The sequence below is a fragment of the Ammodytes marinus genome (assembly GCF_949987685.1).
Source record: "Ammodytes marinus genome assembly, chromosome: 6".
NCBI classification, from domain to species: Eukaryota; Metazoa; Chordata; class Actinopteri; order Uranoscopiformes; family Ammodytidae; genus Ammodytes; species Ammodytes marinus.
In genome coordinates, this window is record NC_137235.1 from 34,379,805 (window position 1) to 34,406,593 (window position 26,789).

The 26,789-nt window shown below is 41.7% G+C and overlaps 1 protein-coding gene across 1 annotated transcript; it reads right to left on the reverse strand.

Annotated features, from left to right (window-relative positions):
- Positions 1-354: 354 nt before the first annotated feature.
- LOC307251949 (cAMP-dependent protein kinase catalytic subunit alpha) lies at positions 355-25,458 on the reverse strand. Its single transcript, XM_080029422.1, has 11 exons — positions 25,058-25,458; positions 23,804-23,865; positions 21,261-21,389; positions 20,157-20,255; positions 11,218-11,300; positions 10,729-10,855; positions 7,140-7,235; positions 4,899-5,021; positions 3,968-4,027; positions 3,747-3,851; positions 355-3,594 (listed from the first exon to the last, which is right to left on the reverse strand). Exons 1-11 carry the CDS (start codon positions 25,101-25,103, stop codon positions 3,469-3,471), a joined length of 1,056 nt encoding a protein of 351 aa, XP_079885548.1. The 5' UTR covers positions 25,104-25,458; the 3' UTR covers positions 355-3,468.
- Positions 25,459-26,789: the final 1,331 nt, after the last annotated feature.

The window sequence follows — 26,789 nt, forward strand, 5'->3', positions numbered from 1 at the left end:
AATATCAGATGTGAACACAAAGCCAGACTCAGCCGCGTTCCAAATCGCGGGGAGAGGAGAAGGTTGAGTTATTGAGTGTCGCGTTTTTTAAGCGTTTTGGCGGAATGAGCAGCGCGGTCAACAGATGGGTGGATGTCTGCTCCATTCCGCATCAGGCGACAGTGATGGATGTCTGACCTCTGGGCGACAGCTCTCTGCCTACCCGAGAACATTGAAAATGTCTCATTGTCTACGATTCACTCTGCCCCAAACTTGCAACAGCTGAACGATCAAATAATCACACCCACCCCATCCAGGAAACACACAAACACACACTTCCAGTAGAATTTCACAAGTAAAACTTTATTGGAATGATACTCATGTTGCAAAATATTACACTTCGTGTTTTTACGTCACTGCTCCCGTGACTTTAGACGCTTCCCTTTGCAGTGTGTATCTGTGTGTGTGTGTGTGTGTGTGTGTGTGTGTGTGTGTGTGTGTGTGTGTGTGTGTGTGTGTGTGTGTGTGTGTGTGTGTGTGTGTGTGTGTGTGTGTATGTCGGGGGTTAACATGGTTTCCATTGGGGTCTCATTTCCCTAAAAAGTGCGACAGTATGTACCAGCATTGTGCGGAATCGAGAGGAAGTTGTATCACTGCAAAAAACATCGGAGACAGAATAATATTGTATCATAACTTCAAACTTTTGTCCATGATGATATAGCCAACATTAAGCTTGACATTGAGGAAATACAGCAAATGTATAGTTAACATGTGGTTTACAACAATGTCATAATAATAATAATAATAATAATAATAATAATAATAATAATAATAATAATAACAAAAGGTCTTTAAATTATCCATGATAAGCCAGCCGATTACTACAAGTATCCACCTTGCAGCTCTTGTCAACATCTAACTACCTAGGCTTTGTGATTTTGACTTGATCAGTGACATGTCCTCAGCTGTTTCATCTCAGTGAGAAATAAGGTAGAGACAGTCAGTGCAAAGTAGTTTCACCGAATATGGTAATAAGTTATAGGTTAGTTATTACTAGAATAATAAATAGGGCAGGGGATGGAGCCCTTTGGTCACAAGTTGGTTGCCTTGAAGTATTAGTGTCACTAATTTCATCCATAAGATATCAATCAATCAGAAGCCTATTTGTTTGACATCATTGAGGCCGGATCACCAAAATGGGACATAAATGTGTACATGACAGGGAGCTTGCTCGTTGATCAACAGGAGCACAACAGGAAAAGAGCCAGTTTGCTCCAGAGGGCTCATTTTCATCTGCTGTCCCTGGCCAGCTGTTTAAGAGGCAGTCTTCAATCAGGACCGAACAAACAATTGAGATGCAACCGCCTACAGCCCATCATTCAATGTCATGTCATTTTGTCCAAGCACACATTTTCAGGGCCTTGGAACTCAGTTATCATAAGACCTCCTTGAGTTTTCAGATGAGTTTGTTAACAAGGGAACGCTTCTCTACCTATCCATCCTACATGATGTGAACACAGCAACATAGTCAGCCGATAGGTCTCTGCTGGAGATCCTTTGAAAGTTTTAATAGAAGTGCAATACTGAATCACTTAAGTGGCCTTTAAGACCTTCATCACTTCAGCTGATACTGCTCTTCAATGGTGCTTAATTCATTTGTGTTGAAATCAATTTACCACACATTAAACCTGGGACCATGTTATTAATAGGGGCTTGGGTCCCTTCTACTGGTTAAGCCAACCTTGGACATTGGGCTACATAGACCTTTAAAGGATCTGCGACGGATCATTTCGCCCACTTTGAACATTTTAAAATATCAATCCATATGAAAAATGATAGACACAGGTAATTTATACACTCCAAAAAAGTAAATTTGAGGAAATGCTTGTTATATTTTCCCATGTCTGGTTTTGGACAGGAAGGATTCATGAGACTGAAATATCCAGAATTTTGAAATGATCAGAAAAAAACAGCGTGGCTGCATGAACCAAATTAGAATATTGTCATTGTGGTAGCACATTAAACTCCAGCTATAAAGAAGGCATTTGAAACAGACACTAGTGTCACTTTGTTTTATTCTGTCAATTCTGAATGACCAAAAACTACAAGGACCACCATTAAACAGACAGCGCTAACATACCTTGCATCACAGCTCAGGAGCTACAGAGGTATGTGACGTGTATTTCAAATGGGCAGCTTGTGCGCCGCACACTACCATCACTGTCTGTCCTCAGTACCGGCTCTATTTAACTCCATGTGCTAGCTTCTTCTAACTTGATCTTCACATTGTCACCACATGAAGAAACTAAATGAAAGCTAACCTGTGCATGTAAACACAGATGGGAATAGAGTGTCTGTCTCATGGAGCTTGATTGGAGGAGAGGGCTGCGTGCTGGGGAGATGAACATAGCCACAGGTTTCTATAAAAACTATTCCCTTATGCTCCTCTCTGTGCTAACCAGAACTTTGAATGTCATATTCTGTATCAATAGCATTGCTCGTACATCACCTGCTTAACTTAATGCTTTATGTTGATACAATGTCTATTAAGTGATATGTTCAAACCTGAGATACCATGACGTTACTTTTTTTTCTTCACAACCCCATTAAGAGACATTTCCATCCTTTTTCTCCATGTTCTTAGTTAGTTAGCGTGACATGATATGGTTGGAGCCGCTAGTATCTAATAAAGTTTTAAAGTTGAGTGTTGTATATATGAACAAAGCCAGGCTATACCTACAATGATAAGAAGTACATATGGAGTTACACAGAAACACTTGAGTGACTTCTCCCTCCCTGCAGGTATCATCTGTCTGTAGCCCAAATGAGTTTGAGCACATAATGCATTGTGTTCTTTTTCTTTTGGCAAATCATGCCAGTGACTTGATGATACTATTTAAGCATTAAAAAAAAAAGAAAATCATTCCAAAAAAAGTAATGAGTGTGAGCGTGATCGATTCAACAATTTTTTCTTTTTCCCCCAGGGGGCAAGAGCAAATCAGACGGTTTTCAGTTTAAAATTTGAGCAACTTGTGCGGACTGAGACCTCGACATGTTCCACTCAATGGGCTGCGTGTGATGACCAACAGAATGTGGAGGGTTAGAACAGGATTGACTGATTTCTCTATGATGTGGCCCAAAAAGTGAGTGGATGATGAGAATGATCAAAATAAAAAAGAGCAGGGAAGATCTGTGGTGGAAAGAGTGCAAGAGGCAACTCCTTAACGAGTGTGGGGGATCCCAACACCCAGGAATCTGCTTTCGTCATGACGGGGGATCCATAAATTAAACGGATTGATTGATAACTAAAATTACAACAGAAAAAAGGCAACACTGCTGGTTATCAGTCTCTTTGCTCTATCCCCATTCCCCCCGCCTCTTTTTGTAGCTGGTGCTTGTGATTGGACTGGAGACGGTACTCTCTCTCTCCCTATGTCTTCCACTGGACCAGCCTACCTCTGCCTCTCCCTGCTGCCTCCCCCTCTAACTCTAGAACTCTGCAAACTCCTTGGCACATTTCTCACTGAAGGACACGCGGACCTCCTCCTCCTCGTAGTCGTCAAAGTTGCTGGTGTCGCCGGGTCCTTTAAACTTGGGGACGAAGGGAGCTTCCACCTAAAGACCATCACAAGGCACAGCAGCGGTTGAGTGAGCAGACTTTACAGCGGTTGCATATCTACACTACACTACATTACACTCCACCACACACACACACACACACACACACGCACACACGCACACGCACACACACACACACACACACGCACCTTCTTCTGGTAGATGGCGATCCAGTCGGTGGTTGCAAACCACTTGTGTCCCTTGATGTCATTGACGCCGTTCTTGAGGTTCCCGTAACGTTTTGTGAGATCGACCTACAAGGATAATAGCACAATATGACACATTATAACCCTCACTACTACATGCTAACACATTCTGAGGAAAACAAAGGTCCCCTTAACATCAGAAGGACTGAGTGCTTTGATTTCACCTGTAACAGGTTCCTCAGGAGGTCCTTCAGGTCTGAACTGAAGTGAGATGGGAAACGAACCTGAGGAAGAAGACCAGAAGAAGAATGACTCAGCAGTAACGTTTTGGGATGAAACAATGTGAGCAGATGAATAGGTCTGTATAGAAAGAGTTAGTGGGTGACTAATGCTTGGCCTCCCTCAACTACTCAGTTCGCAGGTGTGATTGTGTGAAGTGCCAAATGGTGGACAAAAATCAAGGATAGACACTGCAGGTTACATGTTTTAACTTATAGACATCATCATTTCGTATTACAATTTTTCAGAACTGTTTAAATAATATGCAAATGTGTCAATATCCAATTGATTATACATTTAAAAAAAAACATTGTATTTTAAAATAAATGCATTTTGTTGCAAGCATGTTAAAAAGAAAAGAAGTGGAAAGCATTGAAAAAAAGACTAATGTTGAGATAATGGCTGTCAAAGATGGTTGTATAGGACAAAAAATACAGATGCAAACAGACAAGGCTTAGTTAAATAAAACCCTTTAATATTTGTACTAGCTAAAAAGATCTCAAATCATGTTTTTGCCTGCTGTGCTAAGGCACAATGATGTTTGCTTGTTTTTCTAACCTTTATTGAAACAGGAAAATATGGCTGCGAGCAAGGGTCAATCCTGCTGTCATAGCTGCTGTGCAAAGTGCAGCTTTAAAAGTGTCTAAATGAAGCATTTTATTAGGATTGAAATTATGCATAATAGTCACGCTTGACCCAAAACTGAAGAAAATTGTAATTAAAAATCCCCAAAAATGGAGCTTTGCTGTTAATATAAACCAAAGTCAAATATCTACAGTCAAAGCCACTAAAAGAAGTCAGGGACTGGGGCCGAGGAGTGGGGTTACAAACGGATCCTGAATGTAGCACACAGTGGCAAACCAGAGTCACGCTCACCTTCCCTGATACAATCTTTTCATAGATCTGAATGGGCTGGTCAGCAAAGAAAGGTGGGTACCCTGCTGCCATCTCATAGACCAGTACACCCAGCGCCCACCAGTCCACTGCCTTGTTATACCCCTAACAAGAGGGGGAGGACAGGGGGGAGAGACAGAGAGACATAGCATGATAAAGTGGATCGCGATTAAAATGTTCTCTTCATCCCATTTAGAGGTACATATGGCATTTAAGAGTAATGAATTGAGTAAAATGTTTGTGGGACATTGAATCTTGTACTGTACCAGGACATCTTATACAGTATAGAGCAAGTCTAGCGATAAGGAGGTCATGATGATTGCTGACGTGTGTCGCATTGAAAAAGCATCAAATAATATCAAATGTGACATGTTCCAACAAAGATAAGGGCACATTTCTGCTAAAAAATAAGAATTTAATAATTCTATCATCATAAATAAAAGCTAAATTATTTTGAGGCAGCTGGAACAAAAATGTAAGACTAGACTAGAATATGTTTGTTAACAAAACAGTAACTTTTCGGGTAGCTTTCTAACTTTCAACAGGGTTCCAGGGATCCAATTTTCCTTTTAGGAAAACTAGTGCAGTGCCCGAAGGAAGCAGTAGCTTATGCATGCTTAAATGTAACCTGTCTATCAAAGTGGGACACATAAACAGATGTAGCCTACACATAGGCAGTGTCACACAGTCATTGAAATGGCTGTCACATCTATCGTCAATGTGGTTTATGTTCTTTCTTTAATATTTGATGTGCCATATAATCCTCTGAAAATGTTTTTTTATTTAATTGCAGCTTGAAGGCAGCAGCATTTATCTTTGCAAACAAAAAGAAGGGCATTTTTGCATCTTACATAGTCTTTAGCTCGTTTAGGTGTTAGTTTCAAACGAATTTAAAACGTTCTGTGTAAGCGATCATGTTTACATTCACCGGTAGCAGAGCTATCCGAGACCGTGCTAGTTTAAATCAAGCCCCAACCTCAGCGATGTTTACCGGCATCCAATAAGGAAGTGACCTACAACTGTAGTAACCAGAAAGTGCCACTGGGGGTGGCGCCAAGACGAGCAGTTTTTCTTTGACTCACTTGTTAGATAGGCCGTTTTCAAAGTCTTATTAAACCTATTTACAGCCTGGGCCACAAAACCATTTTAGTCTGTATGTTTAGGTCATATCTCCATGACAACACTGAGGGGGGTGAATTTTTTTGGTCCACGCTAGTTTTTATTATTTTGGAGGTTAAAATGTATTGGCGCGATCTCTTGAGTGACAGCTCTCCGCCCGTTGTCCCTCACTTTGCCTCGGAGGTATACGTCAGCTATCTCCCTCCCCCCGACGTGACGTCGATTCCCCTTTTCGGCAAGGGAGTGAGGCGGAGTAAAAATCTCACAAGATGGCGACGCGCACAAACCAGGATTATTGGATGCCGTGTGAATAACAGAGGTCAGCCCGGATGCTACATCCATATTATTTACTATCTATGGTTTAAATGGAAACCGCTATTGACACGCTAACTGAAATTAGAAGTATTTAACTATACATTAACTCTATAACAGTGAAAATAGCGTAGCATGCGATCATTAACACTAAAGCGGACAGGTTTGAGGAGTTGGTGATGTCTGTGGAAAGGTTTAAGAATGTTTGGAAAGTTGGGTGCATTGAATGAGGAAGTAACACTAGGCTGTGTCGGTCTGCTGTGTGTGTCCCGTTCGTAAATTCATGCTTTGGTCGCAGCGGCCAATCAAATCAGAGGGTGGCGGGGTTTAGCATATTCCATATCCGGAAGCTCAGGCCGATCTGACTAGCAGTCCGAGAGATATGCGAGCCACAGGAACACACACAGACAGACAGACAGACAGACAGACAGACGTTTCTTGCTTCATAGATAGATAGATAGATAGATAGATGTGTTTATACAGTCAATATACCTTAGAAAATGTTCACTTCTCTGACAAGCCTAAAGTCGCATAGTGCTCCACTGAACACAAATGCTGTTAAAGGGTAAAAAAAAAACGAAAAAAACAAGTGACCAACATTAATCTCCATGCTCTCAGGGAAGTAGGACCTTATATTTAAGTTTAGAATCAAATGAACAAATTAACCTGTAAGAAAACCATTGTAAAGTGTTTAACTTTGCGAATACGTCGATATCATGAGAGGCAGAATATCTGGTTTTGAAAGAACAGCAGCAGACAATTCACATAAAAAGGGCAACAGTGGTGGCTCACCTTGCTGAGAATAATCTCAGGGGCCAGGTATTCAGGGGTGCCACACAGTGTCCAGGTCCGGCCCTTTACACGTTTGGCAAAGCCAAAATCTGTCACCTGAGAGAAGAAAGAGAAAGCAATGACAAAACACATTGAGATATAGAGTAAGAGGACCAATAGAAGAGAAATTAGCAGAGGTACTCTCAGTGCCCGGCTGACTTTAAATACGAAAAAAGGCAGAAGGGAATAGACAAGCAGAGAGAAAGAGAGAGAGAGAGAGAGACTGACAGAGATAGAGAGTGAGAGACAGAAAGAAGAGCGAGGATCTTGGGGCAGCAATGGAATTTTTCATTAGCCATTGTGTCACTGTAAATGCTGCTGATGCTGATTTGATTTTTGTGTTGTTGATGACTTTTATTTTTATTTATTTTTATAACCAGGCATTTTATTTGTATGCACTTTCTGTGTCCTCCTCAGGCTTGTGTACATAATGTTGTTTTGTGTCCATTGATGTCTTGTTTTGTCGTGTGTTTTTAAACTTCTTCTCCTGTTTTAAACAAATTTGCCCTCATGGGACATTTAATAAAAACCTAAATCAATTAGTTTGGATAATAACGGATAGAGAGAGAGAGAGAGAGAGAGAAAGAGAGGGAGCGAAAGAGAGAGAGGGAGTTGTGATAACCAGAAGAGGAGGAGAAGCAGGGGAAGAAGGCAAAGAAGGATACGGAGGAGAGGACGACAAAGCAAGTACCCCTGACTGCGGCTTGCAGAGCCCACGTTGAGGGGGAGGAGACATTGAGGGGGGGAGCCTAAGCCCACATTGAGGGGGACGGTGTGAGTACCAGATATGCTCGGCTGCCAGATAAACTCGGGTTGCATAATGATGACGCACTTCCTGTACTACGCGAGATCCACTTCTTTCTTACGAATCTATTGCAAACTGCAATCTATTATAATATTATCATTCACAATATAAACATTACAATAAGCATGTAGAAAGAAAGTATGTGTAGTTTTCGGAAAAAATAGATAAGCTATCGTTCGGAATAGCAAGGGATTGTGGAATACGTAATTATTGTCCCCAAGATCACGCGGCGTTACAAGAGATCTCGCGAGAGCGTTCAATACAGCCCGAACATGAAACTTTTTTCTCTGTTTTATTTAATAAAAGGTGAATGCCGAACTCGTAAGCTTAATGTTGGTTTTAATACAGTAAATACATTTTCGCTTCAGGAAAAGGTAGGGAAAACTGTTTTTTTGAAGTTTATTTGAATATAATTTACAGGAAGTGCGTCATCATTGTGCAACCCGAGCTTATCTGGCAGCCGAGCATATCTGGTACTCACAACGGCGCTCGGGGCTTTCACTACTGTCTGTCACTCTCACTCGCAGATTTCCGCTTCCACCTCAAGCAGGCTAATGCTAGCGCTATGTTAAGCTAGCGGTAGCCCACGCTGTTAATTAAATTATACAAACACATGGCACGGGAGTGTTGTGACTGGCTATCTTTCTTGCAGGGTACCTATTATAATGTGCTAGGCTACGTTTAACATTATAATAGGTACCCTGCAAGAAAGATAGCCAGTCACAATACTCCCGTGCCATGTGTTTGTATAATTTAATTAACAGCATGGGCTCCCGCTAGCTTAACATAGCGCTAGCATTAGCCTGCTTGAGGTGGAAGCGGAAATCTGCGAGTGAATGTGTGAGAGTGACAGACAGTAGTGAGAGCCCCGAGCGCCGTCCCCCTCAATGTGGGCTTAGGCTCCCCCCCTCAATGTGCCGGCCCCCTCAATGTCTCCTCCCCCTCAACGTGGGCTCTGCGAGCCGCAGTCAGGGGCTTCTCCGACAAAGGGGAGGCAGGAACACAATCAAAGAAGAAATTCGAGTGACAGCTGCCTCACTCAAGACAACATCTCATAATGTGATGGGGGTGAGATCTTGTGTTCCAGACCCACAAAAGGGGAGATTTTGCCTATTTTTTGTTGTTTTTTCCTAAAACAAGTTTTTTTGTCATTTGTGTTTGGCCAATTGAGAAAGAAATCCTGTGAATGTGTTTCTGTTATGTTCAAAATGCGCATCAATATTCCAAACCTGTATGTTATGTGTGTGTTTACTTCATGCACGGCTATGCACACAGATTGATTTATACTGCCATTGCTTGTTGTTATGTCTTGTGCTTATTCGAATAATCTTTTGTGTGTACTGTTTTGATGCAAAAACACACAAATTTTTTGACTTGGAATAATTTAGCTGAAGAAATATAATGACTCCTTTTCTAGATTTATTATTAGCAAATTATCTGTTGAGACTTTATAAAAAGCTTTAAAGCGTCTTTCAAGTTCTTCGGAGATACTGTACACCTGTGGCAGCATATCACAACCATTACAACACCTCATTTAAACAAACACACAGAACTGGACCAGTCTGCAGACAACACAAGAGTGGCTGGCCTTGTTAAGTAATGGCGCTTTTCCACCGCATGGTATCAGCTCGACTCGACTCGACTCAACTCGCATTTTTGGCTTTTCCACCGCAATTTCATGGTACCTGGTACCACGTAGCGGCTGCTTTTTTGGTATCGCCTCGCTCTAGGTTCCAAGCGAGCTGAGCCGATGCTAAAAGGTGACGTCGGCAGACGGCCGGCCACTGATTGGCCAGAGACTATTGTCTGGCCAATCAGTGGCCAGAGACTACCGGCTTCATTCTGTTGTTTATTCTCCCCCACTCTCCGGGACTTTTGAGTGTATTTACGCCGCGTGCAGCCTTCTCTGGCTCTCTTTCATTTGATTTGCATCACAGATCTGAATTTATTTTCCATATATTCGCTAAGCTCACCCAGTGTTGGTTGTTGGGGAAGTTACTTATCATACGAGAGGAGACATGTAGGGCAGCTAGCAGCTAGGCTAATAGTAGCCAGCTGGGACAGACATGATAGCGAGCGATTACATTACCAGCCTCGGACTGAACTGATTACCTCAATAAAATATTCAGGCTGAGACACGGCTTGCATTTGAAAACACGTATCCTGAAACAAGCACTAAACAGTCAACTTTATCATGCCCGTGTTTACGTGCATAGGGATGTACGTGACGCATCCCGCATCCCTACAGCTGACTGTGTGGCAGAGTCACACATCGGGACAACAACCATCCCTTTTAATGGCCCGTAGCAATATTCTTCTACTTCATTTAGCAAACAGATACAAGGGGGGTATTTCTTAAACATTTTTCATCCGTGTTTTTGGCGGTTGGTTCAGTTAATAGTGCAACAACTGCTCGCAATTTCTGCTCTGCTACTTTGCTCCGGAGTAGGCTTTCAGCCCCTTACGACGACCCCGCCCACGTTCAGCAGGTACTATTTGCGGTGGAAAACGACCCGTGCTGCTACCAAACCAAGTTGAGTCGAGTCGAGTTGAGTCGAGCCGAGCTACATTTGCGGTGGAAAAGCGCCATAAGTGTAACTTGTGAACTCCGAACAATATATGATAGATGATAAAATAGATAATTTAGGCTTTTACAAACAAGTTCTATGAATACACACAGGGCTTTATACTGTATATGAAGAAGTAAATTGCTGTGTGTTTGCTACCGGATTTGGTGTTATTTACCTGTATGTAGCCCTGTTGGTCTATGAGCAGGTTTTCAGGTTTCAGGTCTCTGTAGATCAGGTCCAAAGCATGCAGGTACTCAAAGGTCAGGACGATCTGTGCAGCGTAGAACCGAGCGTGAGGCTCACTGTGCACGCACACGCATACACAGGCACACACACACACACACACACACACACACACACACACACACACACACACACACACACACACACACACACACACACACACACACACACACACACACACACACACACACACACACACACACACACACACACACACACACACACACACACACACACACACACACACACACACACACACACACACACACACACACACAGGAACACAGACAGAAAGAGAACAGTTTAGTGGAGTGTACAGAATAAATCAAACCGAGTCGAGCCCTGTAGAGAACAGAGTTGTGTATGTGCCTATATTATGCTTCTGGCTGTTAACTGAAAGGTAAACTCCATTGCAACCAACCTAAATCGGCCAATTCTCCGTAGATGGGAGAACATCTCTCCACCTGGTACATATTCCATCACCATGTAAAGGTTGGTGTTGTCCTGGGGAAGGGAAGAACGAGAAGGACCAGTTAGTGATACTCACACACACACACACACACACACATATATATACATATACACTGTGTGCACAATTATTACGCAAGTTGTATTTTTGAGGATTCATTTTATTATTGAACAACTACAGTGCTCTCGGTCAATCCAAAATGTTAATGAACCTAAACCTGAATGTTTACGAAAGTAAAAGTGAGGTTTTGTCTTTCTTACGAGAATATGTGCACAATTATTAGGCAACTATTAGTGTGCAGAATTATTATGCAACTAAATAAAAAAACTAAAATGTTCCCATCTCACTTGTTTATTTTCATCTGTTAAAGTGAGAATAATAAAACAACTCAAAATTTACAAATAAAAATTTCCGAAATAGCCACCCTTCTTTTCAATAACTGTCACAAGCCTTCCTGTCACAACTTCAGCCCGTATTTAGTTTGTTTTCATATGTCTCGCCAATCCAGGATCAAAAGGGGCCGCTTTGTCAAGCCAGGTGTAAGTAATTCTGTTAAGTGCCAGCCCACAGCTTTCAGAAGTAGACCCAGAGATCGAACACAGATTTGATGTAAAAATGGAAAAGACGGCCCATTTTCCCACAATGCCTTGCTAGTTTAAACCGTAAATCAGGGGGCAGTTCATTTCATACAGCAGATGTATTCTCTGCCGATTGATCTTGATTGCACAGAAAGCAGTGATCGAATATTTAAAGGACACAGGATTATTTAAAATAATTTAGTATTTATAGCCTAACCCCCCCCCCCCTTTTATTTTATTTTTTCCTCCTATACAATTATCTAGTTATTTATTTATTTATTATATATATATTTATTATTATATATATATATATATATATATATATATATATTATATGACATAAATGTAGTTGTTACACTCCGGTACAGTTGGTGGCGGTATGCATAGTCCATTCAAAAAGTGAAACTTTCATAGATTCATTACACAAAGTGAAATATGTCAGGCCTTTTTTTTGGATGATTGATTGATCATGGAATACAAAATCCAGTATCTCAAAATATTAGAATATTACATACAGTCATTAATCAGAAAAAGGATTTATAATACAGAAATGTCGACCTTCTGAAAAGTATGTTTATTCTAGATTAATTTCACTTCATGTGTAATGAATTTATAGAATATATTTAAGTTTCACTTTTTGAATCCAATTACAGAAAAAAGGAATTTTTCATTGATATTGAATTTTGTTTTAGATGCACCTCGATATAGTTATAAGTACAAAGTGAATTTATTTGACCCACATATGCAACGTCATCTGCCATCGATAATCAATTCTATAAATATAGCCTGCAATATGAACAGACTATCACATAAATTATTATAATTTATATCATTGCATCTTAATCTAATTATAATTAAGTTCATTATAAATGGTTCAGGTTAAATAAATAAAAAAGAAGAACTATTTAACTAAATGACAATGCAGTCTTTTATGTGGTACCTTAAAACAGGCTAATGAAAATAAAGCAGTACACAGAAGATCATGGAATAACTGTTAAACACCTTGATTTCAGATCGGAGTGACAGCTGACTGAGCCAATCAGGCAACAGAATAAGTTTATCCTTTACGTTTAGCCTGGTCGGGACCAAAACACAAATCAATTACAAAACAGGCCCTAATGTGGAACCCACAAGGCAGAAGAAAGAGGGTAAGACCTAAAGTCACCTGGAGAAGAACCACAGAGCAGGAGATGAAGTCGAAAGGGCTGACATGGCAACAACTAGATCGGATGGCACAAGACCGAAGAGGATGGAGGGTTTTCATCGATGGCCTATGTTCCCTAGGGAACTTAAAGGCCTAAGTAAGTAATTCCCCTCAGTCAGTGCCAGATTGTTTAGTGTGCTCCACAAACGCTCCAGCTTCTGGACATTATTGCTTTATCTTGATCCTGCCTGCTATTTGTGTTTTGACCTGCATTCTGGACTTTGGACCTCCCTTTTGCCTGCCCCAACTGGACTTGTTTTGCCACGCTGTCTGTCTACCTGGTTTGTCATCCGTTTCCCATTAAAACTGCTTCTAAACCTGAACTGCATCCGGTGTCTTGCTATTGGGTTCTTGTCTGTCATTATCCTGAAACCTGACACTTCCATTCATGGAGTCTGTCAGTTTCTTGATCTGTTGACGATCAACTTTTTGTGCAGCAGCAACCACAGCCTCCCAGACACTGTTCCGAGAGGTGTACTGATTTCCTTCACTGTAAATATCCCGTTTAAGCAGGGCCCACAGGTTCTCAATAGGGTTTAAGTCAGGTGAGGAAGGGGGCCATGTCATTATTCTTTCATCCTGAAGGCCTTTACTGGCTAGCCATGCAGTTGAGTGCTTCGATGCATGTGATGGAGCATTGTCCTGCATAAAAATCATGGTCTTCTTGAAAGATGCAGACTTTTTCCTGTACCACTGCTTGAAGAAAGTATCTTCTAGAAACTGGCAGTAGGTTTGGGAGTTGATTTTGAGGCCATCTTCAACCCGAAAAGGTCCAACTAGCTCATCTTTATTAATACCAGCCCATACCAGTACCCCACCTCCACCTTGCTGGCGTCTGAGTCGAAGTGGAGCTCTGTGTCCGTTACTGATCCAGCCACGGGCCCATCCATCTGGTCCATCAAGAGTCACTCTCATCTCATCAGTCCATAAAACCTTTGAAAAATCTGTCTTCAGATATTTCTTGGCCTAGTCTTAACATTTCAACTTGTGTGTTTTGTTCAGTGGTGGTCGGGTTTCAGCCTTCCTTACCTTGGCCATGTCTCTAAGCACTGAAGACCTTGTACTTCTGAGCACTCCAGGTAGGTTGCAGTTCTGGAATATGGCAGAACTGGAGGATAATGGGTTCCTGGTAGCTTCACGTTTGATTCTTCTCAAATCTTTGGCAGTTAATTTGCGTCTTTTTTTCTTAATACGTTTCTTGCGACCTTGTTGGCTATTTGCAACAAAACGTTTGATGGTTCTGTGGTCACGCCCCAATATCTTAGCAATTTCAAGAGTGCTGCATCCCTCTGAAAGACTTTTTACAATTTTTGACTTTTCAGAGTCCGTTAAATCTCTTTTTTTGCCCATTTTGCCTCAGGAAGAGAAGCTGCCTAATAATTATGCACACCTTGATAGAGTGTTCTCCTTAGGCCACACCCTCACTCATTACACAAATACACATCACCTGGTATGCTTAAATCCAATAAGCACTTAGGTGTATACAGCTTGAAGTTGGGAAATATGCATAAAAATTATGATATGGCCAAAATTGTGATTATATTCGTTTGTTGACTCTTCTATCTGTGCGAAGGGCGAGGCACATGGACTGGAATATTCTGTTAATAGGTTTATTTGAGGCATCAGGGATATTTGTTCCCTGGGTATCCAAGGTGCATCTAAACAGCTTAACCTAAATAAGGCCTCATTTGGAGCACGGCCATCAGCTGGTCTGTGTGAGTACTAACAGCCACTGGTGCTCCGAGGAACATTCAGTTTTCGTTCATTCTTGCACCCCTTTTGACAAAGGTGGTAATGTTTTTACTACGCCAGCTGTTGTTCCTGGTTGAGCGTACCCATGACAAAGGCATTAAGATAAACTTAAGAAAAATAGCATTCTTTGCACTGATGGTCTCGTTTGCTGTGACATGTAATTTATGATCACCAGAGGAAAAATTAGACTGTTTCAGAAATATTTAAAAGTTCCTCGAAGCATCTTTAAATAGGACAATTGGTCAATCATGGTGGCGATGATGATGAGGACGAGATCAGAAAAATGTATGGATTATTGCATCTGGAATTGCCTGGGGTGACAAGTTTAAGGCTGAAGAGTCAGAAGTCGAGTTTTATAAAAAACAAACAATGGGTCTGTGTTGTGATGACATGGGCTTCTGTTGTGGATCACAATATAAACTCAACCAGGAGGGATCACATTATTTATTATTCATTTATTAGCTCAATTTGTAACATTTAAACAAGACTGCTCAGTCTGTGTGAATCTCAGGACAGAGAAACAAGAGCAAATGATTCACTGAGGTTTGCATTTCATTCAAAACATTTTTAAACTGTAAACATAGTTTAAGGTGGTGTTTTTTTATCATTATAGGCCAATAGGCCTTCTGTGATGCGATAACCAATAATTCATTAATGTTATTATTAGTCTACTTGCTTGATTTCTTTTTAAATAGCCTACAGAGACACATGTGGACATTTATTTACTGCAAATCGCGGCCTTTCGTGCGGATATGACCATAAACAAGCACACATCGCGCCCCACCATTTGAGAAGCACTGATTCAGGCCATCTGAACTCTCGTCAGTGGTGTCGTTAAGTGGAATGGAGATGTCAGTCTCTTATGAGCTACTGTAGACAATCACTTTCTTTTTTGTGACCAGTGTATACAGCCATGCCACTGGCACAACTCACCCCAGGCCCTTTGGCACAAATCACCCCAACCCCAGCATTTTGTATAGACTCATAGTGTAGCATACTAAAGCACTAAAACATGTGTCAAATGTTTTCAAACCTGTCTATACTTGTTCATCAAAAATTACATCTCATTCCATCCTTTACAGGATGAGTCAAATGGATGGCTCTTCAAAAATATGTGGTCACATGACCAATTTCTCCTAAGGATTTCTAGAAACAAGGGGTGGCACTTGCCCCCTGGCACAACTCCCCCCACTCTCCCCTACAGGTATAGTATAGTATACGGTTGGGCTGGGCGATATGACGATATCATATCATGGACGATATGAAAGTGTCTACCGGGAGAGATTTGGCCATACCGTTTATACCGCGGAGATAGATAGAGCGGGAGGCAGCTGTCCCTCCGAGTCCCTACAGTTACACTGCAGTTACACCGCCGCGCCACACGGGGGCTCTGCAGCAGAGTTCTGGGCTGCAATACAGCTTCTCTACGCTCAACAGAAGAAGCCTCATCTGTTGCTCTAGTTGTCTAGCTCCGGTGCGCCATCACCACAGTTAACAAACCAACTCCGAGTCACGGTGGCAGAGCAGCTGGTATTAACGGTCAAAAATGTCATCGGGCATAGGAAACTTGCTTGCTGCTTCAGCGTGCTGTTGCCGTGACGCAGAGTTGGCTTGTTTTAAGCCGCAAACTACATGGGTTAGCTCTCGTGGGCTAGCTGGCTAATAATGACATATTTAGCCTACTCGGGGCTTCGCCTCCGTGCTGTTATTGTTGGAGACAGCCAGCAAGGCTGGTTTTATGTAACTTTAAAACATGGCAAACTTGAAAATATTATTTGTGTTGAAGCTGGAGTTAATTTTGATAGCTTTTTTAAATGAAGATGAGCAAATACTGCAGGAAAAAGTCTTTCATTATTTTGATATAGGCTACTATCAATTGGAAAATGTAGGCTATTTGGTTGATGCTGTCATTTTTATTTTGCATTGACTGACTAAAGCCAGACTGGTGTGGTATTTTGCACCAGTTTTTCTTTTGTATGGAAATTTAAGTTCCAAGCAAAAGATGAAAATAATCTAATGTGATTAAAGTTCAGTACGGTTATTGTAATCCATTGAATTTAAAGGAAAATTACTATACCGTGATATAAATCCATATCGTGATATAAAATTACCTATATCGTGATATAAGATTTGATCCATATCGCCCAGCCCTAGTATACGGTATATAGAATAAAAACTCTTCCACACAAATTGACTAATAGAGACTTCAGTGGTCAAAGCAAGACTTTTCCCAGTGGTTCTCAATTATTTTCTGTCATGAGCCCCCCCCCCCCCCCCCCCCCCCCAGGGGACAGACATTTTTTCGCACCCCCCCTAAATTGAAATACTATTGAGAACCTGCTTATATTTATTTATTTATCTTTTTAACAAAACCACTGCACGAGTCGATGGCACGAGCATACTGCAATTTTGAAGTTCAGTTTGTTAACAAGACTCCTCAGTCTGTGAATTTCAAAACAGAGAAACAAGAGAAAATTATTCACTGAGGTTTGCATTTCATTCAAAACATTTTCAAACTGTAAACATAGTTAAGGTGGTGTTTTTTATTATTATATGCCAAAAGGCCTTCTGTGATGCGATAAGCTATAATTCATTAATGTTATTATTAGTCTACTTGCTTGATTTCTTTTTAAATAGCCTTGGAGACACATGTGCACATTTATTTACCGCAAATCGCGCCTTTTCGCACGGGTATGACCATACACAAGCACACATTGCGCTTTTTTTTTTTTTTTGGTCAGTTGGAAATCAAGGCCACCTGCGTTAAATATATCGGGGGAGACTAGCTGCGTAGCTCCGTTCCTCGGACTCCCACAAAAGATAGAGCGCAGCGATGGGGATTATCTCAGCCATGGTTGATCAGCAATAGAAAAAGCGGGGGAAAATAAGTTTCGGGCGGGCTCATCTACGTAGGCCATGACGTAGGCGCGTTGCTTTTGGGCGCGTTGGACAATTTTTTGACACAAAATGACCAAGCGCCAGATCGGGCGCGTTGGTCGCTTTGGCCCAAAGCGCCAACGCGCCCGGTGTGTTCGCACCTTAAGAATCGAGTTATGCCAGAAAATTATTATTTCATACAAAGTTTAGTCAGACCTTCACAAAATTAGAATGTAGAGCAAGACAAACATACACACTGGTATGCGGGTGGAGGGCAAGATGATGAGCGGACGGATGGAAAATGTATCTTCATCTCACACACACACACACACACACACACACACACACACAGAGAGCATAAGCGAACTAAGCGGTATAAGGCATAAGCGAACTAAGCGGTTGCTTGGGGCCCAATACCGCCAGGGGGCCCCCTCCCAAAAAAAGAAAAAACTTTTTTTTTTTTGAGTTTCTGTGTTTGATATTGACATCATATTATGCAAATGCAAGTCATCATACAAAAAAGCAATACAATGTTTTGGTCTAGATAATTAATAGCCTAATAATTGAATCAGTTTATCTGGGAGGTAATCCGAAATTAACTGATCACGTTGAGTTGTCATGTTGAGTTTATTTAAAAACATTTGGAAATGGGGCTGCCCTCAGTTGCCCATGCACTGTGTATAGTCTATAGCCTATTTCAGCCTTGTCTGTAAAAAAAGAAAGCTGGACAACAGAGTTCTTCTGCTTCGTTCCTCTCACTGCATTTAAATCCATTCATTATATTACAGAGAAATATGTCCCATAAAAGATAAAGAGCTCCAAGCCCATCCCAGAGGACCCTCCATAATATTTTATTTTAAATTAATATTTTCATGGAAAATACATGTGCCTTTCTTCAATAGCTTCTAATTCATCCGACCCAGTGTCTCCAAATTATTTGTTCACACAAACTTTCTCAGATTTAGCCTCTTAATTTTTCTCTCAAAGTGCACCAGATTCATGCATTTCACTTTAAAAACTTTAAAAAAAAATCTCCCGGGGGGGCATACCCCCGGATCCCCCTAGGAGGGTCGGGTTCTCAGCTGTCATATATTTTCACCCATCTGGATTTTGGATGCACTAGCAGAAAACACTGGGTGTGGGGATAACATTTAACAGTGGGCAATAATTTGGGCAGCGCTACGATTCGAGAGGGGCCCACACTAGGGTTGCTGAAATTTCCCGAAATGGCCCCTTTTCAAATCCCGGGATTTCAGAGCTCCTCACGGGATTTCCCGGGATTTCCCGTTGAAACCATTATTGCCCTTTAATACTACTTTAATGGGACTAAATCAATGCAAATAGATAAATAAATGCAGCAGAACGATGCTATATTACATCACGTTTTATTTCTACTTAAATAACATGAAGAAAAGCCATTCAAATTAGGCAAAATATTTTCCAGAAGATGCCTATTGAAAACGGTGTTTTTATGAAGAAAAAACGAAAAAAAATTCACAGAGGTTCAATATCAAAACATGGCCAAAAAACGGTGTTTGGCGAACAAATGTATTTCAAACAATCTATTTTTATTTCTATGAACGAAATCAGTTTAAATTGAATATTTTCCTCAAAGGATAGGCAAATAACAAAAAATGCACTACCGATTGCTCTTAACGTGTGAAATAAGACATGACAGAACTAACAGCCTATTCAAACTGACACGCTAAGCAAGATTACTTTCCAGCTTTCCTTTCTTTTATTTTCATGAAGTGTGACTTCAAGAAACATGCTCAGCCTGTTTCTGAGCTTTGTCACGAACTGACCACACCGAGAACGCTCTTTCTTCCACGGACGTCGGCTGTATGGTGGAAAGTGCAGAGTAGAGCTGCTGCAGGTGTTTGGGTCGCTCTTTGGTTGCCTCGAAGAGCGCAAACTCTTTTGAAATTATTTTGTGGAGGTCATTCCCATACCTCTGGTCTGGCTCGGGACATTGCATGCCGTCATTAGCCTCGTTCGACTTGGAGCCGTCTTGCTCAGACCTGCGCAACTATGAAGCCCGTCTTGCTGAGCGCACAACAAAAATGCTGTGCGCTCAGCAAGCCGAGCGTCATAATTGCGCAGGTCTGAGCAAGACGGCAACATCTCTAACGAGGCTAATGACTGCCTGCTGCAGATGTGCAGTAAGGCTCTGGGTCATCGTCTGCTCGCTTGGCTCTGGCTGATACGCATATTCTTGGGTATCATCAGACTCTTCCTCGGACACAGCACTTTCAGTATTGTAGAGGCGCTGGTATTTCGTATGCCTGCCTGTCCAAATAATATTTAAAAATATATCCCCCCTCAAAAAAAACTAAAAAAAAAAAAAAAACGGGAGGACGGGTCCCGCGGCCAATTTCCGGTACTCCCGGACTGACTCATTTCACGGGAATCCCGAAATCCCGGGACCCGTCCAGCAACCCTAGCCCACACACACACACACAAACTAAATGTGTCCGTACCTTGAACGAGAAATCTAACCGCACTAGAAAAGGAAAGCTGACAGCCTGAAGAATCCTCTTCTCATGCAGAGTGTGCTCTATCTGCTTGAGCTTTACCACCTGGAAGGCAAAGAAAGAGAGAAAGGGAGAATGAGATGTTATACTGTAGCGTTACAAGTAATGAACGTGGGATTTAAATCATTTATCACCAAAAATAGACTACTTTTACTCTTTTAAACATGGACATTAACAGTCAACAGTCCCTGTGAACACTGTGCGACACTGTTCTAAGATGCTACGTAGTTGTACTTCTTTGTAGTAGTTTTGGCTTGGACAGAAAGACCCAACGAAGAAGACCAAAAGCCCCAAATCTGTGATTCTGGACGAATAACATATACACATGTATGTGATTAATCATTAATTTTTTAAATTTTATATACCGAAAAAATGAGACGGAGCAGGATTAAGGTAGGATACATGAATTGAATTGGCCAGTTACATCTACTTGTATACAGCAGAGAGCACGGCCATGTTACTCTGAGAAAGCGCCGAGCCTTTTTTTTCTCCAATATGCATGAATGGCTCATGTCTTGTGAGTACCAATTTTTCCCATGAATAACATTTCTATATTTTCTGTGAGCGTGCTGTGAGTGTGTACATTTATTTAAAGCTCCCATATTATACACTTTTCGGAACTATTATACACCATATTATATGGTCTTAGTGGTCCCTAATACGTTTTTCTTTAATTGTTTGCTGAAAAAAACTTTCAGATAATTTATTGTACTATGCTGATGTTCAGCTAATCTCACAATGGCCTATTTTTTAAAAAGAGCTGCAGCTCCCCTCGTAAATATACAATCTTTGAGCTCCCCCCGCCCCCTGTCCGGAAGCGAAGCCAGATACGCCTCGCCCACTGGAGTATATTGGGGGGGAGGGGTGTGGGTTTCAGAAAGGGGGAGAGTGAGAAAAGGAGAGATAGTTATTTTTTAAAATATTTTGGCAGTCTCTAGGCACACCGTGGACCCATGGATATGTTAGAACACATTTAAAAAGTGCATTTAGCATAATATGTGACCTTTAAACACCCTCCATCCCACCGGTCCCCTCCTGAACCAGACTGACCTTCTGCTTGTTGAGGATCTTCATGGCGTAATGCTGTCCCGTCTCTTTGTGCTTCACAAGCATCACACGGCCAAACGAGCCCGTGCCCAGGGTTTTCAACCTCTCAAACTGCTCCAGGCTAGCAGTGTTCTGAGCAGACAAAACAAAAACTAGCTTAATTTTTAAATAATTTTTTTTAATGTTTTTAATTTACAGTGTGTCATTTTGTATGTTTTTTTTATACAAGCAATCATGTGTATGCTATATACAGTAGTTATCACATAATATACTGTATATGAAATTTGGCGGATGTGGTTTATGATAATTAGGGATGTGCCCAGTAAGCCGCCTTAACGGTTCAGATCCTGTTAAACAGCTTGGAAATAATAGTTGATTTAACTAAATAACTGAACTCCTCACACAGTTAAAGCAGTTCGGATGGATGTGAGTTTGAGCATTTCAGCACAATCATAATATCCCGCCTTCCTCCAATGCAGCCCCACCCCCTCATTCCTATCCCCGTTTTTTTTGTTTTGTTTTTGAAGAAACTTAATTTAGGCTACACAAGCAGACTTACTTGCTTAATACTGTCTCCGTGCACAAAGTGAGTTATATTGTGGCTGAAGAAACTGGTGGCTGTAGTAGGCTACCGGTACCGCGCTGATCTGCTTGTATCACTGGTTTCACTTCAGATATGTCGGCCAGAACACCACTTATGCTTATAATGACACTAGGAGAGGAGGAGTAGGGTTTTATCCGCTCTTTATTTTCCTTCTTTCACAGGCACAGCCGCATATAGATCGCGGAAAAAGAACAAAGGCTTAAACTCCGCTCGTGAGGAGACGTTTGAACAGCTGTTGCGACTCGCGAATCGCAGCCGCTAATAACATGCACAAACTATAACTTATAACAGCGATCGGGACTACATGTACATACTCACACACGGGTGATTCACATTTACACTCAGATAAACACGAATGATGGCTTACTGTGGCAACTTGCTCACACACATCTCACCGAGGGAGAAGCGAAAGGAAACTTACTGAACTGGCTCTCTGGCCGACTGACGTCACGGCCCAACACTAAACAAAACACAGCTTAACACACTGTAAGAAATAACAAGAAATAACAACACTGTAACCTTTTCTACAATGGTCGCTACTCGCTAGGCTACTGTCTGCCGTGGAATCAAAACAAACCCTTTCGTTGAGGACGCGCGTGCACGAATGCGCGGTACACAAGCAGACGGCAAACAGACAGGTCTGTCGGCCAATTAAATCGTTCGGTCCGAACGATTTGATTGGTTGTAGTTTTCACCTAATATTATGAGACTGAAATAATTGTTTCTTTTTATTCCTGGTGGGTCTACCATGCATTTTAGAGTGTAAAAACCTTATTTATACCATTTTAAAGTCATTTAAAATAAGTGTAAAAACTCTACAAAGGTAAGAATAGCTTTAACCGCAAGATACCTGGTACCACTCAGCTTTATTGAAAAGCAATGCTTTCAAACAACTAACTTGTTTTAACGTGAAGATGTTTTTTTATGAAATTAACTAATTTGTAGGATACCCACGATGAGCATAGTACATGGTGGTAGCAAAAAGGCCAAACTTTTCTGATGCATTTGACTGAGATTTTGTTACGAATACTATATTAAGCATTTCAGATGGCTTTTATATACACTCACAATCTTTTCTTCCAACAAAGTTTGCCCTCAAAAAAAATCTAAAAATGCTAAGTTTTGGCGGTTTTCTGAGCGTTTCCTTAAATTTTAGACTAGTTGGTTAGAAAAAAAATGTGTTTAACGGTGAAATTAATATAGATCCTATGCAAATCAACAACTGCTATGTAAGCCTGTAAAATAATTTAGAGATCATCTGCAGGAAGTTTACATTAAATACAGTCAGTGTGATCTAGTTTCATAACAAGAGAAGTCAAGAGCAAAATATCCCCTTTTACCATAAGCACACACACACGAACGATCAGAAGATAAATATTGTTAATTTTTAATGGGGCGGTGCATCTGAATACACACACAGACAAAGCTCTTCAGACACATTATTCACGGAGAAAACAGGAATTTGCTAAATGAGAAGACGATATGATCCTAGTATCAGCACAATGTGATTTTAATTGAAGTCAGTAAACGATCAAATTAAACAACACAGAGTTGTCACCACCTCAAGTATTTTACTACTAACTTACTTAGGAGAAGAACCTTGATGAAAGCCCTGCATCGTCCATGTATTTTTTATAACAACATTTATTTCTCCATCCAAAGATGTTAAAATGTACATACAGTACATTTACAAATGACCACTTTGGAATGCATTTAGAAAATGAGTGAAATTCCAATTGCGATGACAGGCATTTTTTAATTGCAAGAGGAAGATGCCACACATGAACTTGATGTAGTTACACGGACTCCGATAAAAAAAAAAAACGTCTACATGTTTGAATGCACACTAACACACGCACACAAAAAAAAGAGAGAAGCTGATTAGAATAGAAGAAAGAGAAGTCACATTCCTACATGAACACACATCCATCCAAACACTAACCTGTGCAGGGTTCTCCCACTTCTTGAGAAAGTCCTCTTTGGCTTTAGCAAGGAACTCCTTGACTGTGAAAGACAAAAACACAAGAAAAAAACTTTAGTGGAGTGTGTGTGTGTAAAAAATTAAGGAAACCGTAACAGTAGGACACCTTAGTATATCATCAGAGACGATTGTAGAGAGCTGTTGTTTTTTCTTTATTGAAAATATAGCCCATTTATACTATTTACAGCTCGCTTACAATTTAAAGGCTGGTATACTGGTTTTCAAATGCACGATTTCCCTTGTTTGAAATATTTACACAGCACATAGAAAGAGGAACAAATGGCAATGGCAGGGATGACATTACGTATAAAGAGGTGACACTGTGGTTTTATATAAAGGGAGTTTAATGGTACGTACCTTAGCTCGCACAGGGACATTAGACTAAGATCAACTACTCTACTCAACTAACACAGATATGCCCCAAGGAAAAAGATATGGATCGTGGATCTGTTTTTTTTAATAGTTTGTAAGGACATGCTGTTAAAGGGTAAATAATGTATTAAAATAAATACACCAGTCGCCTTAGACATGAGCATAGGCCTACTCTCACCCTCTTGTATAACAGTAACCTTCCAGTGCAAAAGAGAAATTCAGACCAGCTCAGCCATACCTGCAGACTGTGATGGGTTGACTAAACTAAATAGTCCACCACACATAGTTTAGATTCAGCTCACCCACACTTTCAGTAGCATCTCTTTCCAATAGAGGGAGGGACAGGCCTGGAGTGTTATGGAAATATCTGACACATACATTAGTTTGCAGTTGCCAAAATGACAGTACGGTGAAAATCCCAGGATGCTTACAATTGCATTGAGCTGTTATGCACATCTCTTACAGATGGCTGCTGTAGGAGAAGTAGTAGCCTACATCCTGCTTCATCCTCCTACCATTGTGACTACATAAAACAAAAAATTGTCTCAAACTGAACAGTGCTTCTGACACTCATTTGAACAAAGGTTCCCTTTTTATCTAAACATCGGGTTTATTACACCCAGGTTCTATATTGTATGGGAAAAGCTCATTTGTTTGCAGCAAGGACGTTATAGTGGATTCTTAATTATTTGGAAAGCAGCAATAGGCCTCTAATCAGCATTGTGTGGCTCCTTTTTATCTTACATATAGCTGCTATCACACCGTCTCAGATAATTTTACTAGGCTGTAACAGAGCGAGTGCTGCTCAGGAGACTAGTGATGTGTGCTCGCGACGGTACCCACCGCTTTCCATCTCGCTGCCCTTCCTGGCCGTGGGCGCGTTGCCCATGATGACAACTTGTCAACGGGCGATCCGTGGCGTTTTGGCCGCCCTGCAGCCTTCCCAAGCCGGTCTAAGCTCGATTATGTCTGAACTGTATCTCCTGAATCCAGCTGTAACATTTAGCAAGCGCTCACGCAGAGGTCTTGATCTTGTAACAAGTCTGACAGCTGATGATGCAGTGCCACGGCGAGACGAGGTAGTGCACTCACTCCAAAGCCATCAACAACCGGCGACCGATATAGCGCTTAAATCCACGGGGAGCGATCGTTGTGGTATCTCGGTCGCTGGCGCTTCACGGTGCTGTCAGGCCGACCTCGGCGCAATTGGCCTGGGCACGGAGGATCCAGTCTTCTCCTGTCCCTCCTCGCAGCCCCCTCCGAGCGAGGCCCCCCGGCTCCCCACCTCTCCCCCAGAACCCCCAAAACACAGATACCGACGGCGGGAATGCGATATTCTCAAGCGAAAACGCGCCGCCTCTCGTTACCGACCCCAGCTCTAAAAAGTAAACCTCGGCGGGGTCCGACAACGACAGGAATTCGCCCAAATCAACATTGCACCCCCCCCCTGCTGTAGCCTCGGAGACGAGCGAAATGACGGAACTACAGCCGAGCGAACATCCCGCCTACTCGTTAGGACAAGGGTTGATTGACAGCTGGGGCAAGGCTACGGATTGGTCGCCTCTCAACGGAGCTGTCGCACGGAGCCCACCGATTGGCCCTTCGCAATCCATCACAGACGGAGGCGTACAGCCGCCCTACAAAACCGAACGTAGAAAAAAGGGAAACGTCACCGATAATATTCCTCCCAGCGATGTACGCGCCCACTTTCCCTGTCTCTCTCCACCATTGGCTTGGCGCGGTCGAACCGTGGGAATCTTGGGAAATGCGAGGACATCTATTGGCTGTCAGTAGCGACTGACAGGAATGTCCCCCCTCACCCCCCCCCCCCCCCCCAACCAACCGTACACCGCCAAGCGACTGATACGCGTTTGGCTATGTGACGTCAACAGCAAGCTATTTTTAGAAACGTTGGTCAGAATGAAACGCACGCGCGGCGCGGTCTGGCTGGTCAGAACCTCCAATAGTGTATGTGGTGGGACATGAATCACAGGAAATAAATAACCCTTTGACAATCGGTTTTGAATAAAAAACAAAACGGAGGCACATAGTCTTTGTACCAACGACCTTTACAGAATCTTCAAACAGCATCCTTCATACTTGTCCCAAAGCGGGTGAACCTACCAGGGGAGTGTAGCACGGCCCCAGGGCCCTGTACTATCAGGATCCTCAAAAAGCTCAACACGTTTGCATTTGAATATCTAATTTCAATAATACATTTGAGCTTGTGTTGGTAAAAATACACATTTAAAATGGAACCTGTGCTATAAATAGGAGGTGCCTACAACTACTGCAGAGTATGACACCATAATATTGAGGCTCTATAGCCATCTACCTTATTATGTAAAAGGTGCCCTAACGACCACAGCTGTATGTGTTAAATCCCTACGTTTAGGGGAAATTTAAATATATTAATATTTGTTATGAAAAACAAGTTTTGAAAATGATTACCAGTCTCTGTCTGGCATATGTTGTGATCTGGGAGACACCGTCAGGTTCATTTGGTAATTTCTCAGGCACATTTCAAAAAACAAGTCTTGGTCAGCATTTAGCTTGTTTCCATTGTCAATTTGCA

What these genes read in the sequence shown, in the direction of transcription:
- LOC307251949 (XM_080029422.1), bottom strand. Translation starts at nt 25,103, where the DNA reads ATGGGCAACGCGCCCACGGCCAGGAAGGGCAGCGAGATGGAAAGCG. An exon ending in GGGCAGCGAGATGGAAAGCG is followed by an intron (nt 23,866 to 25,057) that starts GTGGGTACCGTC and finishes TGTCTTTCACAG; the next exon opens with TCAAGGAGTTCCTTGCTAAA. An exon ending in ACCAACAGGGCTACATACAG is followed by an intron (nt 7,236 to 10,728) that starts GTAAATAACACC and finishes TTCTTCTCTCAG; the next exon opens with GTGACAGATTTTGGCTTTGC.